The 14,327-nt window shown below is 39.4% G+C and overlaps 3 protein-coding genes across 6 annotated transcripts; 2 read left to right on the top strand and 1 right to left on the bottom strand.

Annotated features, from left to right (window-relative positions):
• Positions 1-19: 19 nt before the first annotated feature.
• On the top strand, positions 20-2,875 carry LOC140767145 (pentatricopeptide repeat-containing protein At2g17525, mitochondrial). Its single transcript, XM_073106958.1, has one exon. It carries the CDS (start codon positions 195-197, stop codon positions 2,043-2,045), a length of 1,851 nt encoding a protein of 616 aa, XP_072963059.1. The 5' UTR covers positions 20-194; the 3' UTR covers positions 2,046-2,875.
• A 208-nt stretch (positions 2,876-3,083) lies between these two features.
• On the top strand, positions 3,084-10,247 carry LOC140767269 (protein NUCLEOLAR COMPLEX ASSOCIATED 4). 2 transcript variants are annotated; one of them, XR_012105556.1, is made up of 16 exons: positions 3,084-3,560; positions 3,663-3,755; positions 4,144-4,217; positions 4,738-4,778; positions 4,874-4,922; positions 5,342-5,439; positions 5,701-5,777; positions 7,091-7,192; positions 7,469-7,527; positions 7,622-7,796; positions 7,913-8,086; positions 8,411-8,570; positions 8,981-9,038; positions 9,130-9,235; positions 9,445-9,724; positions 9,820-10,247. XR_012105556.1 is itself a non-coding variant. In XM_073107117.1 (15 exons), the coding sequence occupies exons 1-15, from the start codon at positions 3,153-3,155 to the stop codon at positions 9,658-9,660; spliced, it is 1,890 nt and encodes a 629-aa protein (XP_072963218.1). In that variant the 5' UTR covers positions 3,084-3,152; the 3' UTR covers positions 9,661-10,247. The 2 variants fall into 2 exon arrangements, 1 of the variants encoding a protein (XP_072963218.1); XM_073107117.1 differs by having other exon boundaries at positions 9,445-10,247.
• Positions 10,248-10,923: 676 nt separating this feature from the next.
• On the bottom strand, positions 10,924-13,926 carry LOC140767616 (probable protein phosphatase 2C 27). 3 transcript variants are annotated; one of them, XM_073107605.1, is made up of 5 exons: positions 13,721-13,926; positions 12,961-13,114; positions 12,661-12,858; positions 12,181-12,386; positions 10,924-11,807 (listed from the first exon to the last, which is right to left on the bottom strand). In XM_073107605.1, exons 2-5 carry the CDS (start codon positions 13,051-13,053, stop codon positions 11,249-11,251), a joined length of 1,056 nt encoding a protein of 351 aa, XP_072963706.1. In that variant the 5' UTR covers positions 13,054-13,114; positions 13,721-13,926; the 3' UTR covers positions 10,924-11,248. The 3 variants fall into 3 exon arrangements, with proteins under 3 accessions (XP_072963706.1, XP_072963705.1, XP_072963704.1); XM_073107604.1 differs by having other exon boundaries at positions 12,961-13,186; XM_073107603.1 differs by having other exon boundaries at positions 12,961-13,190.
• Positions 13,927-14,327: the final 401 nt, after the last annotated feature.

The raw sequence follows: 14,327 nt of genomic DNA on the forward strand, positions 1-14,327 counted from the left end.
GGTATTATTACATCTTTAGTTCAAATATTTTCTAACTTTAATTAGTAAAACTTTGATCAATTATAATTATAATACGTCAATTTAGTTTAAACTAAAGGGTACAATGTAATTTTTTTTATAAGAGAATATTGGGCTATCTGGTTAATCTGGATTCGTATCGACGCTATTCTCGTTCCCTCTCTCCTGTTCTCGTTATGCTCTTCTTGACAAACCCTCCCAAACTCTTCCTTTCTTCTTCATCTCCTCTCCTTCCCCTCCAACTCTTCGCTTATTCGTCTCCTCCTCCTCCTCCTCCTCCTCCTCCTCCCACTCCGCAAACCCTAAACGAAGATCTCGCCGCCCAAATCCTCCACCAGAAGACTCCCTCCGCCGCCATCCTCGCCTTCCGCCGCATCTCCTCCCCATCCTCTGCCGCCTCCGCCGCCCTGATCCGCTCCCTCGTCTCCTTCCACCGCCCCGACCTCGCCCTCTCCCTTCTTCCGTCCCTTCCCTCCCTTCCTGATGACTCCACCTTCGTCTCCCTCCTCCGTTCGCTCCCCAACCCCAGCTCCACCCTCGTCGCCCTCGACTCCTTTCCGAATCCTTCCATCCGCGTCCTCAACTCGGTCCTCGACCGCCTCGTCGCCCACGACATCGACCTCGCCCGCCGCTTCTTCCGCTCCCGAATCGCCGCCCGCAGCTTCAAGGGCGATGAATTCACCTTCGGCATCTTGATGAAGGGCCTCTGCCGGACCAATCGCATCGATGAGGCGTTTAGGCTGCTAAAATTAATGAAAGGTAGCGGCGTGAAGCCGAATCCGGTGATTTATAACACTTTAATCCATGCTTTATGTAGAAATGGCAAGGTTGGCCGTGCGAGGAGCCTTTTTAGCGAGATGGAGATCGACCCGAGCAGTGTCACGTTTAACATTCTCATCTCGGCGTACTGCGGAGAGAACAATTTGGTGAATGCGATGGTTATGCTGGAGAAAAGTTTTGATCTTGGATTCATTCCGGACACGATCACGGTGACCAAGATCGTAGAGCTGCTTTGTAGTCATCATCGAGCGATGGAGGGGGTGGAGGTTTTAGAAAGAGTGGAAGAGAAGGGGGGCGTTGTTGATGCTGTAATTTATAATACTTTGATCAAAGGGTTTTGTGGAATGGAGAAGCCGCAGGTGGGGCAAAGGGTGTTGAAGGAGATGGAGAGGAAGGGGGTTCTTCCCAATGTGCGCACCTACAATGCACTGATCGCTGGATTTTGCAATGTAAGCTTGGTTGATAAGGCTTTGGAGCTCTTCCAGGAGATGAGGATGGATGGGATCAGTCCAAATTTTGAAACTTTTGATGTGTTGATTCGTGGGTTGTGTTCTTGCGGGAGGGTGGTAGATGGCTTGGAGGTCTTGGGCATGATGGAAGAAGAGAGAAGTGGATATGGAAATAGGATTAGTCCTTATAATAGTGTTCTTTACGGGCTTTATAAGGAAGGGAAATTAGAGGAGGCTATTGAGTTTCTTAAGAGGATGGCGAGCTCTTTCCATAGAGCAGTTGGAAGGAGCTTGAGGATAATTGAGCTTTGCAATGATGGTAAGGCTGCAGAGGCCAGGTTGGTTTATGATCAGATGGTTAGAGAGGGTGGAGTTCCAAGCGCATTGGTATATGTTAGTTTAATCGAGGGGCTATGCGGAGAAGGGAACACGAGAGAAGCATTTGATCTTTTGAATGAGATGGTGGAGAACGGTTTCTTTCCGGTGGTTGCAACGTTTAATGCATTGATCCACGCGTTCTGCAAGGATGACCAATGGAGAAGTGCTTCAAAGCTACTAGAGGAGATGATTAGAAGAGGATGCTTACCTAATGCTGGTAGTTATGGTTCTTTAATTTGCTCCCTTTGTAGGCAACAGTATCTTGACAGAGCTTTCAGTTACCTTGTAGAAATGTTGGACAGGCATGTCATTCCTGATGATGAAACATGGTATTCCTTGCTCAAGAATGTGACTGCATGGAATGAACCTGAAAGTTGGAACAGAATCAGCAATGCGATATCTGGTTGTACAGATGACTGAGTTAATGTATACATTTAGCAGAACTCCATACATTCTAGTCAATGGACCTTTTGCTCTGACAAAGGATTTGGAGGGAACAGAGCAATTTCTGTATCTTCAAGATACTGCTTGACGAGTTGAATGTATATAATGGCCTCAAAATTCTAGAGAAGATTGAAGAACATGCACAGGAATGTAGGACCATCTGGGTTGGAATTAAGATAGGCTAGATAATTTTGAGTTTCTTCGCAGGATACTTCCATAAAGCTGCTAATACAAGGAGCTTGAGGATGTTGAAAGTTTACATTAAGCGACCAATACTGAAGATAAAGCAAAATGAAGACTTCTTTCTTACAATGTCAGACATCAAATGCTTTATTTTCTACTTATGAAGTCAATAGCACAATTTTCTATTTATTTCCTTGGACATAGACTTCCTGAAGTGAAGCACCAGTGTAAAAAGTTAACAATAGCATTCAGGGATTGGATTGGTACTCAAAGATTACTGCCATGATTGTTTACTACATCTAAGTAGTCATAATGTCATTTGATATACAGAAACAAAGTTATATCTCATCTATAAGTGTTCTTGAAGGCGCTTCTGCTGCTGTAATCTTGTACGCAGCTATTGTAGGCAATTGTTTTCAAGATGATCTTTTTACCTCATGTTGTGATTCAACTGAATCTAAGGTGACTTCTATATATATGCAAATTATCTTGTGCAAATGGTGGGACCTGGATCTTGTTTGGTAATATGATTTTCTCGGGGTGGAATTTGAATGGAAACTACAAATGATGTGATGCTGTGAGTTAATTATGCAATTATCCATCTGAAGCTCTTTACTTGGTAGATCCAGCTTGAGTTAACCAAAGCCATCTCTCAGACTAATGCAGGGGGTGTTGTTCATATATTTCTGAAATATAGGGCTTAATTAGAAAAATGGTGAAGGATTTGGTCCAAATGAAACAAGTTAAAAAATACGGGGTGTCATATGAAAATATATCCAAGCCTAAACCTCTGGTTAAAACCCTCGCGCGTAACACTCATATACGCCTCTGTCGCCGCCTCGCGCTTCCTTCTCTCCTCTCTCCCCTCTCCCCTCTCCCCTCTCCCCTCTCCCGGTGGCCATGGCGTCCGTCACCGTCAAGAAACCAAAGGAGAAGAAGACGAAGAAGAGGCCTCGCAAGGAGGAGAAAGGCGACGGAACTCTGACCCTAGATGACCTCAAAACCCTAGGCGCGGAGCTCCTGTCCTCCCGAGCACACATCAACAACCTCCCAATCCTTCTCTCCTTCCTTTACCCTTCCTCCCCTCTCGATCTCGCCCTCGAGTCCCTCATCTCGATCCAATCCTTCTTCGTTCCGCTCCTCCCGGAAATGCCTCCTTCCTCCTCCTCTTTGGCGGCTTCTGGTGATGCTGATGGTGACAAGAACCCGGAATCTGTGTTTAGGTTATGGCTTAGGGCGAGATTCGATGAGTTTATTAACTCTCTTATCCAGATAGCTGTCTCTTCGGAGGTCGCAGATGCCTTTAGGGTAATAGTTCTCGTTCTTGGTTTTCTTCATTTGAAATTTTGCTGCTGGTCGAATCTTGGTTTTTTTTATTTGAAATTGCTTCTGTTGGAAAATGCATTTTAGGATGTTGCTTTGGATGCAATCATGGATTTCGTAAAGCTGGGGAAGAAAGGGAGGTTCCAGTCTGCTATTTATCATAGATTTCTTCACAGCATTGTAAGTATTTTAGCCCATCTTAGGAATCTTTATAGATGTTTTCTGCAAGTCTAAATTCGAGTAGTTTGTGTTTGTCCTGAATAATTGCAAGGACAGAACTATTATTTGGTCAGTGCGACTAATTGTTAATGTTGGACACTTGGACCATCATGGTGTGTCCCATATCTTGAATCATGGGAAAAGTATAGAAGAAGTTTCCTTTGACTAAAACCTTATGGATTTTCTATTGTGAGCTTAGAAAACAATGTTGCGATGGTCTTGAATTGATTTGACTTTCAAGGCACAGATGCAGTTGCATATTTCCTCATGAGTCCCTAATTGCTCTTTCTTTCTAGCAGTAGGCTATTTTTCACATTCATTTTCACTTTCTTATACCTTTTGGGTGCAGGTCCATGCCACATCTTCTGGTTATTCTCTCTTAGACTTGCTTGCAGCAAAGTATTTCAAGTATGCAGATGTTCGGTATGTCGTACTCTTTTTGAGATATTGCTAGTCTTAACCCACCACCACCACACACACATAATAAGTACATCATCTCTTTAACTACATTAGTGTTTATCTTTGTACTTTTCTGTAAAATAAATCGACAAACTTGCTGTGCGTTAATACATACATTACTGTAGGCACATGTTTGGAAAATATTTAAGAACTTAAGATCCTTTTTTTTTCAGATTCTGCATCAAATATTCACATTTTCCTTGTACTTCTTTCTAACTTTTTGAGTCTTCTGATGGCGCCTTTAAGTTATTATCTCAAAATTTTGCCTCTTGTGATGAAAAGCTTCTGTTCCAAGATTTCTTTTTCTGGTCAATGAGGCATTAAATTGAAAAAGGTTTCATAAAAGTAGATAATTTAGCAATTAAATTTCTATTCTCTCCTTTTCTTTCTTTTTTTTCTTTTCTTTTCTTAACTTGCTTGCAATTCCTCTTTGTATGGAACCCTGTTTTTTTTGCATTGACAATTTATGTCCAGTTTCTTGCAGTTACTTCACTTATACGAGCATGAACAAGATTGCTATCAGTGGTATCGTTCTATGTGCCTTTTTTTTCATAATACAAAGACACGAGTTATTTGTCGATATCTCTACTAATAATTCCATTTTTTCTGTTTTTCGCCAGAACATGGAAAATCCAGCTTGGATAATGATGAAGATGCATTGAAACCAGGGTAATTAATATCCATACTGTCCTTTGGAGTTATAGTTCCCAAAAGTTTCAATAAATTTCAGGTTTATATATATATTTTTTGGGGGGTGGGGGGAGGCAGGGGTAGGGTTTGATATGGAATAATTGATCTGATCTATGTTAGTATACCCATTCTTTTAACCAGAATGACCTTTTCTGAGGAAGAAACAACATTCAATTACCTTAAACTTACAGAAAGATTTTGGAGAGAAGTATTCTGAGTTAGCTTGTTGTTGTAAATCACCTTATGTTGTCAAGTTTTATGGTTTGGCTGGCACTTTCTAGTGTCTGAGCGGGCAGTGAACGAGGTTGAGAAGAGAGAGAACAAAGATTCTATATGGAAGGTTTTACGCTGTGCTTGTTTTTCTAATTTGTTTTTACTTTATTTTGATTTTGTAACAGAAAGGAGGTCGCTATCCGCAACATGTACAATATCTTGTCGTGTTTCCCTTCTTTAGATCTTGATAAAGAACCAAACTATGAGATGTGGAGTGAATTTGGTGAGTATTGCACTCTGTTGATTGTGTTTAGTCAATATTTGATAATTGGTGTACGGTACAATGACGTGTCAAATGCAATGCTTTTGTTGATTGTTAGAATTTATGAAATAATAATACTTGTCAAAAATATTTGCTTGTGTATTAAAATTTCTGTGAATTTTTAGCTTTGGCAGACCTAGGTTCATTTGTGCTTATCTTTTCCTACTCTTGGATCATTCACCTCTAAGTTAATCCATTTTCTGTCTTCTGGTGGTTTTCCAGGCCTTCCATCCAAAGGAGAAAAAAGATTCTCTAAGGTTTCGTCAAATGATGCAAATTTTGAGAACATGAACAATGTGGTGAGTTGATGTTATTTTTCATGTCATTTCTATTCTGATTCAATATTATGGTTACATGGATGAGATGTAACTTATTCTTGTAGAACTAGAAAGCATGAGGAAAAAATGCATGAGAAAAAAAACAGTTATTTTAGCTCATCTAACAGAAAGTGATTAGGATAATGTGGCTCCTCCTACTGTCTGAAATGCTGTGTGGGTGTAAAAGTAGTAAATTAGGTAGCCAACTGATACTCGAAAGAGTTCAACTCCAATCAAATATCTAAGTTTGTATCTAGATCAGTAGACAACTATCTGATAATCATCCAATTGGTCTGTGCATGTATGACAGGTTCTTTTTGGCAGTGAGTGCCTGTGCAGTGTTCTTCATGACTGTTGGAATTTGGATCTTATTTATTATTAGACAGCAGAGTTTGGAACCTTATGATCTGAAATACAACGAACATTTGTTTCTCTTTTGTGGTGAAGGTTTTGAGTTTATTTTTCCTGATCATCACACTTTTTAGATGTCACACAGTTTACCTTATCCATAGAAAAGAACATGTCCGAGTGATTGTATAAATGGTCATTGTAGCATAGTCAAATGCATTTCAAACCATAATTGAGGGGCATCTTTCTGTCATGTTCTATATGAAGCCCAAATTCTCTACGAGTATGTGGGTTGACTTGGACTAGTTGGACTGTACAGATTTTTTTTTTCTCTCTTGATTGTGAGTGTATTCCAAATGACTGACCTATTTGTACGAAACCCCTTTTTCTGCAAGTTAGTCTCCCAATCAGTGGTTGATCATTGGAGTATTATTCAAAATTTCTTACCAATTCTAGGTGTCAATATAGGTTGCTCATGCATGAGTTACATATTGGTACCTATTGAGAACAACAGTGAACAAAACCTGTATTTTTGTCATTTTGGAAAGTGTTCGGCAAAGTTTAGTACTATCAGTTTCTTCAGTGCATCGATCTTCACCCTATTGATAAAATAGAAGTTTTGGAAAGTGTTCAAGAAGAGCCTTCAAGCCTAAAGATCACAGACTTTGAAAATTGGGATGTGCCCTCTGAAATTCTCCTGACTAGCTGTGATGCTTTAACATTCCATCACTGAAAAGAATGACTAATGTATTCTAGGAATCTCCAATATTTTCTGAGGTTTTTGAGTTTTTTCAGTTAAGCGACAGCACCAGATATCATGCTGCATCATTTTAAGCCTAAAAATACTTTTGTCCTCTGGTATATCAGCTGCATGGTTCATATACTTATATTTTATCAATAAGATTTGCTCGGTCATTTCTCTACTTACAGTTAATTTCATCTTGTAGGTTTTGCCTACAAATAATATCACCAAAAAGCTTAAGATGAAATTCACTAAAGCATGGCTATCCTTTCTCAAGCTGCCGCTTCCTCTTGATGTGTACAAGGAGGTACTTTTCTTTTTGGTGATAGTTCTTGTTATTATGTGTTGCTTCTTTTTCTTTCTGTTTTGCGTTTCCTCTTAAACTTTACTCCTCTTAATTCGTTGTATGTTTTTATGCTATTATTAGTTATATAACAGCAGATTTATGAACAAACTTTTGCTTACAATTGTTTAGATCAACTATCACAGTATTTAGGATATTTTCTTGTTTTATTTGGTCTAAATTGAAGTCTTCTAATTACTACTCTGTTCTGCTTTCACCTAAACAATGTCTTGCATTCAGGTTCTTGCTATGCTCCATCAGAACATAATTCCTTGTATGGCAAATCCTGCTATTTTATGGTAATTTTATGTGATGGAGGTTGTTTGTTATAATCAAATCAGTTAAGAAGTTTGATGTGAACTGACCCCTCTTTACTTTTTGACCAATTTTCAGTGATTTCTTAACCAGATCTTATGATATTGGTGGTGTTATTAGTGTAATGGCCCTTAGCGGCCTTTTCATACTTATGACCCAACATGGTTTGGAATATCCCAGATTTTATGAAAAGCTCTATGCTTTGCTGACACCAGCTGTTTTCATGGCAAAACATCGAGCAGTATTTTTTCAAGTAAGTGCTATTAGAGTAACAGTTAAAGAATATACTGAACTAGTGAATCTATGTTCCATGGATCTACCATTTGTTCTTTTCCTATATACTAACATTGTCCATATGCCTTTTTGCAGCTCTTAGACATGTGTTTGAAATCTTCATATCTTCCAGCATATCTTGCTGCTGCATTTGCAAAAAAATTGAGTAGATTGGCTCTTTTGGTGCCACCATCAGGAGCTCTCATTATCATTGCTGTAATCCACAACCTGTTGCGAAGGCATCCCTCAATTAATTTTTTAGTTCATTGGGTATTTCCTCCTCTCGTCTGCCACTCCTTGCAAGTTATTATTTATTGAGAAGTTTTCTTTACTTGTAATAATTTGCCATGGCAAATTGTTGTCTATGCGCTCAAAGTTTTTTTTTGCCGAAAGGGTGCTCAAAGTTTGCTATAGATTAGTTTTATGCTCAAATGTATAAAGAACTGAAGTTATAGTCAAGTTGACTTGTTTTAATATATATATTACATAATTGGGATATGTCTCTGACCCAAGTTGCATGCCATTAGTAAGACGATATAAATACATAGGGTGATTCTTTCTCACTGTACTGATGGTTTCTTTGGTTTCATTCAGATGGTTGATGAGGAAGATAATGTTGATATTCCTGCTGAATGTAATCAATCTAATCAGACTCCAGGGGACTCAGGTGCTGGGCCTCTAACTGATAAGAAGAAACAGGGCATCGACCCATTTAATAGTGGAGAGAAGGATCCTGTTAAGTCTAATGCCATGCGTAAGTTTCTTTCTTGGTTATAGACAATTCAGATTTGATTGTATTTATTTGATATTCAGTTATGTTTCATATGCATGCACTTTTGGAAGTATGTAATGCAATGTGAGTGTAGAGTTAAGAGTTACGGATGAGAAGATCTTTTCTATAAGTAAATACCACAACTTTGTTGGTAAGCATAAGAAAATCTACTTGAACTATCATGACCTGTTTACACAAATTTGACTGTTATTTGCAATTGAGGGTAAGAAAATATCTCTCAAATGTTATCCTTCTCTCAGAAGAAGTATTTTCAAATTCCAATTAACCTTTTATGAATTTTGCTTAGAGAGTTGCTTCGATGATCATATAGATTTGAAACTTGTCCCCAGTTTTTGTCCTCCTGATTGACTATCATGATTATTATATTACAGGAAGCTCCTTATGGGAAATTGATACTCTCCGTCATCATTACTCACCAGCAGTCTCTAGGTAACAGTTTTTTTTTTCTCTTTACTTTTCCGCTTTTGCTTCCTGATATCTTGTTCAATCTTGGATTGTCTAATGAAGTAAATGCTATCAGATTCGTTGCGTCGCTTGAGAATGATTTGACCATTAGGGCCAAAACTTCAGAGGTCACAGTTGGAGATTTCAGTTCTGGTTCATATGCTACAGTCTTTAGAGATGAGGTCAGTTTCAAACGCCATCTGTTACCAAAGTTGTTCTTTTTCTCTTGGACAACTAAAGATCTGACATTCTCAATCACTTTCACTATGTCCAGTCTATGTCCAGCTAGAGTAGAGCAACAACTCCTTTTAGGATGATATTGTCTGTCGCAATTGCTGATATTTGGTTATATATACTCATGGTTTTCAAAATTTACAATTTTTTAATGCAGATCCGGCGAAGGATAAAACAGGTTCCCCTTGCATTCTACAGAGCTACACCCACCTCTCTATTTTTGGAATCTGATTTCCCCGGATGGAATTTTGGGGATCATCATTATGAGAAATGCGAGAATAGAATTGGAGAAAATAGGGTAGTAACTGTAACGGGAGGTCCGGATGATGATTGTGAGCTTGTTAAGAGGCAACGCACAAGTATGGTTGCCTGAAGTACTTGGGCACTGTAATTGGAATCCTGGTGCCCCAATTACTATCAAATTTTTGCTGCTCTGAGTTATGAACGCTATGCAGAGTTTATTGTACCTTAAATAACGTTCTGTTGTGCAAAGAAGCTCGTATAATTTATTAATATAGCCTATCAAATACAGGGTATCATATGCAAATATGCCATTAGTATGTCATTTGGTATAAGAAGGATTCGCATATCTGAAGAATATCTATTACCAGATGGTGGTAGCCGGACAAGTGCATGACAGCATGAGCAACGGCTTCAATACTGGAGTGTCTCTGAAGGTACTCCAAGACAAACTTCCTACGTTTGATTGATATGATGCTATTGTATAAGCCTGGCCACGGTCACAAGCACCCGTACAGCATCGTATTCGAGATGGGCTTCAAAAGGACCCGCTATCAGCCTTTTGCACGAAGCTAAGGAATGCATCGTTCGGCTTGGTCTATAAGATGACTTTGGATGGGCCCTCGCCCCTCGGTCACAGATCAAAACTTATTTGCAAGAGTATAATTGCATGACAATGTATGCTTTAAGGATATATAAGTGATTCTGCTGATTGCTGCATTCATGTGTCTGATTGTTTTGGTAAGATAATCCTATATGCTTTTCAAGAATGTTTGGCATGATTCATTTATAATCATAACTGGTGGTTGAACATTGTACAAAACCATATTGTTCCTTGTCCCGCCACCTCCTTAATATTATATTAAACTTCTGGTTGGTGCATGTAAACCCTTGTTCAAGATGTGCGAAGGTTGTTTATTTATAATAAAAAAATAATTCAAAAATATTATTTCTACAGGCGTGATAGAAGAGGCGTGATAGAAGCAGCTTACCTTTCACACAGTTGCCAGCTTTTATCGAAGCTTCGATGCCATTTTTCCCGAGATTTCTTGTCATTCAAATGTGATGGGGATATAAACAATTCATGCTTTTATTTTATTTTTAATGATTCTTTCCTTTTCTTTATAAGATAAGAACCTAAATAGAGTGGTGGACAAGTGAACAAGATGGCTGGCAAAGGCACTTACATCCTCTATAGACAGGAGAGACGACGTTAAACAAGATAATCAACCAACGGGTAATTTATTTTTGCATCACCACCTACAGTGTTTTACTCGGAAACAAAATGTGCCTTCTATATGCATTGACATTCTGCTGAAAAAAACAACAGAAATCGTATTTCACTACAAATAGATTCAAGTGCAACTAGAGGAGTCTAGCAAGTTAACATATTAAATGCAAGTAGGACAGAAGTCGTATTTGAAGTTCTGACTGCCTTCCCCAATTGCAGCAGAAAACAGATAAAACGGACATGTTCTAGGTTTTAGCCTGTGTTATTAGAACCAAATCGTCCAAATTCTGTAGTGACTTATGCTATGTGCTACATAAGAAACAATTAATCCTTCGGTACAAATAATTGATCTCAAATTTAACAGACTAGCCTACCACTCTAACAAAATTTCAAAGAGACTAGGTTTATTTCTCAAAGGAGGCCATTGCACAGCCAAACATCATGAGGCTGTAAAAAATGCAAGAGATGCAACAAATTTAGAAGTCCTACATCAGACATTACTGTCAAGAGCCCCTTTAAGAAGATGCAGTCCCTCTAGCGAAATGCTTCTTCGCACTCGGGTTCTAGTGATTTCAATTCTAGGGGGCGGATCAGGTGAGAAACAGATGACCACCACGGTTAGATTGTCACAAGTGTTCCGTTTTAGAGCCTCCCGGACTAGCTCTCTTGAGCACCTTTCAGGGTCATTGTGGATCATAAGCTCTTTTCTGGCCATTGTCACTGCACATTGACTGCTCATAACATCCCAAAGACCATCACAGCCCATTATCAGGAACTCATCTTCCTCAGTGAGTACAATCTCCTGCAACTCAGGTTCTGCAATCAATGGATGGGCAGAACCTTTGACGCCCTTCATATGCCAATCGCCTAGTGCCCTTGCTACAGATAGTTGACCGTTCAGATAACCATCATAGACTATGCCCCCTAGTTTCTCAATTCTAAGTCTTTCACTCTTGCAGTTGGGCTTGTGGTCCCTGGAAAGTTCAACAGCTCGACCACGCTTCCCTAGGACAGCTCGGCAGTCACCTGCATTGGCAATGAGCAACATCCTGCATAGTGAAGAAGATTGGATTGTTCCAAGTTAGTCAGGACAGTAAATTCTCACAAGGAAATACAAGCAATTTGAATTTTGGATAACAAATAAGGAGTAGTTAAACCAACAAGCTCGGCAGTCACCTGCAATCAAGTTGGTTTTCTAATCTACGGCTGGAATATGAAAAAAAAAAAAAGTCCCCTAGGTGATTGCATAATACATTGAGAGTTCAATAGTTTGCCACTTATAAATATTAGAAACCACTAACATTAACTATCAGTCTATCATGGTTCAGAATAGCTATTTTCCATAAATCTCAATTCCAGCTGATCTCTTAAAGAAAAATATTACTGTAAAAAGTAATGGTATGCAGCGGCAACAGAACCAACCTTCCAAAAATAAGGGCTGCTAGTGCTGTGGTTCCAGAAGAGCGGTCAAGAGAACGGGAATCAGCCAATGCATGATCAGCTTTCATAAAAGCACTCTTTAGAGCCTTCTCCACACTCATGGGAAAATGAGAATCATCAATAATAAATTTGAGAATGTTCTTTTGGACAAAAGACACAGCATCTGTACCACCATGGCCATCAAATACCTGTCCATGTGAACAACTGTTGTCATGATATTGCTAAATCAATGAATTTGTCTTTCAAATTAAAACCACGACATAGTTATTGCACAATTCATGAATTCATGACATAACAATGGAAAAGATTAATCCCAATTTTCCATTAAAAGGCCCAACATATTTATGGGAAACACATGACTATGACTGATGCAACAGAAACACCAAACCATTCCTTGATGCCATGGTAAGATTTATCACCATATACAACATAAATCTTAATCCAAGGTGAGAGTTGACTTACCCCATAAAAAGCACCAGGTGATGGGAAGCCCGCAGATGCTCCAAGATGCTCAACTAAATTGTCTATGCAGACATGCTCATCTTCCATGAATGGTTTCGGCCCTATTTCCGAACAGCTCCCTGAGCGGAACACGGGCAAGAAACTTGATAGTTCTTCAGTTGGAGAATTCGTCAAGCTCAGGCTCCTGACCTCCACATCCTATAACAAGAAAATAAATTGATTACACAACAAAAAAGGATTCAAACTAAAGCTCCTATACAGAAAGAACATTCAACAATATAATTACTAAAGAGTACATACTATATCAGTCGATCCAACAATGCGGGCACTGCTCATGCAATGCCGGATCATCGAAAGGTGCCGAGGGGGTTTACCAACTTTGATGTCCTTCATGCCATCCGGCGTCTCAGGATCTTCACCACTGAGTGAAGATCCATTATCCTCGCCTCTATACCTGCTATCTAACATTGAGAAATGAGGAAAGAATTCTGCGCATGCCGCTGCCTTCCTCTACGATACATGAGTGCTGGCTTGAAAAACAAAACAAAAAAAAAAACTTGGTTCTTTTACAACTCAATCCTTGTGATCTACTTATGCTAAATGCCACCTCAAAAATTCTAATCTACTTATGCCAAATGCATCATATGGATTCCTAAAGATCCACAAACCGCAGACCACCACAAGCTCCAAAAGACACACAATTATCCAAATACTAAGGCCAATTGAATCATAGAAAAGTCGACGCTTTGCAAGATAAAAAGCTAAAGAATCTCCAAATCACAGTAATCTACAGCTGATAACAATGGATTTGGACAGGCCAATATCCTCCATTTCCCATGAATCAAAAATATGAAACATCCACAGGACCAATATCTCTACAAAGAACTTTGATCAAATGGGTTAGAGAAACTAATGATAAACATACTACCAAACAGACCACCAATTCCACCTAAATCTAGACAAAGCTCACCAAGATCCTAAATTTCTAGTTCAAAGATGACGAATCCACAGATCCAAACATTACACCCAACGATCCAAGGAAAACCCTAGAACAAATCACCTTTCAAAAAGAGGGGGAAAAGGACAAAAAGGAACTTCTAATCCGCGAAGCCGTTGATCATTGCCGTAGCAGAACAAGATTCCGTCGATGCGCAAAGAATGCGCATTTCCAACTACTCCGAGATGTAGGAGGAAAAAATTACCCAGAAAAACAGAAAGAAATCTCAAAACATTCGCTGAAAGGAGGGGCAGGAAGATAGATCACAGCTTTTCGAGAGGAAAAGGGCGAGGGGAAACCTTCTTTTGCTATATATGGAAGCGACGGTGACAATGACCGGCAATCGGAGGTCACCCGGTCTCCGCACAGCTAATTGAAAAGGAAACGTGTCGACGTCTTAGCAATCTGATGGGGTGTTGACCTTCTCATCCAAGGGTGCGGCGGGCGATTCCCGGCCGTCGGATCTATCCCTACCTCTTGTGGCTCCCACGTCCTTTGGCCTGTTTGGGGAAAGGATGGGGGTAGTTGTGGGAGATGAATGATGTGGTCGCCAAAATTATAATCTTATATTGATAAGGTTTCCATTGATATAATTAATATTTGTCACGATTAGATTGGGGCCCAGTGGCTCATTAATCTTCTTCTTATCGATTCTTACGATCACAATGAG

Source organism: Typha angustifolia, chromosome 9 (genome assembly GCF_048772165.1).
Source record: "Typha angustifolia cultivar Huaian chromosome 9, ASM4877216v1, whole genome shotgun sequence".
NCBI lineage: Eukaryota > Viridiplantae > Streptophyta > Magnoliopsida > Poales > Typhaceae > Typha > Typha angustifolia.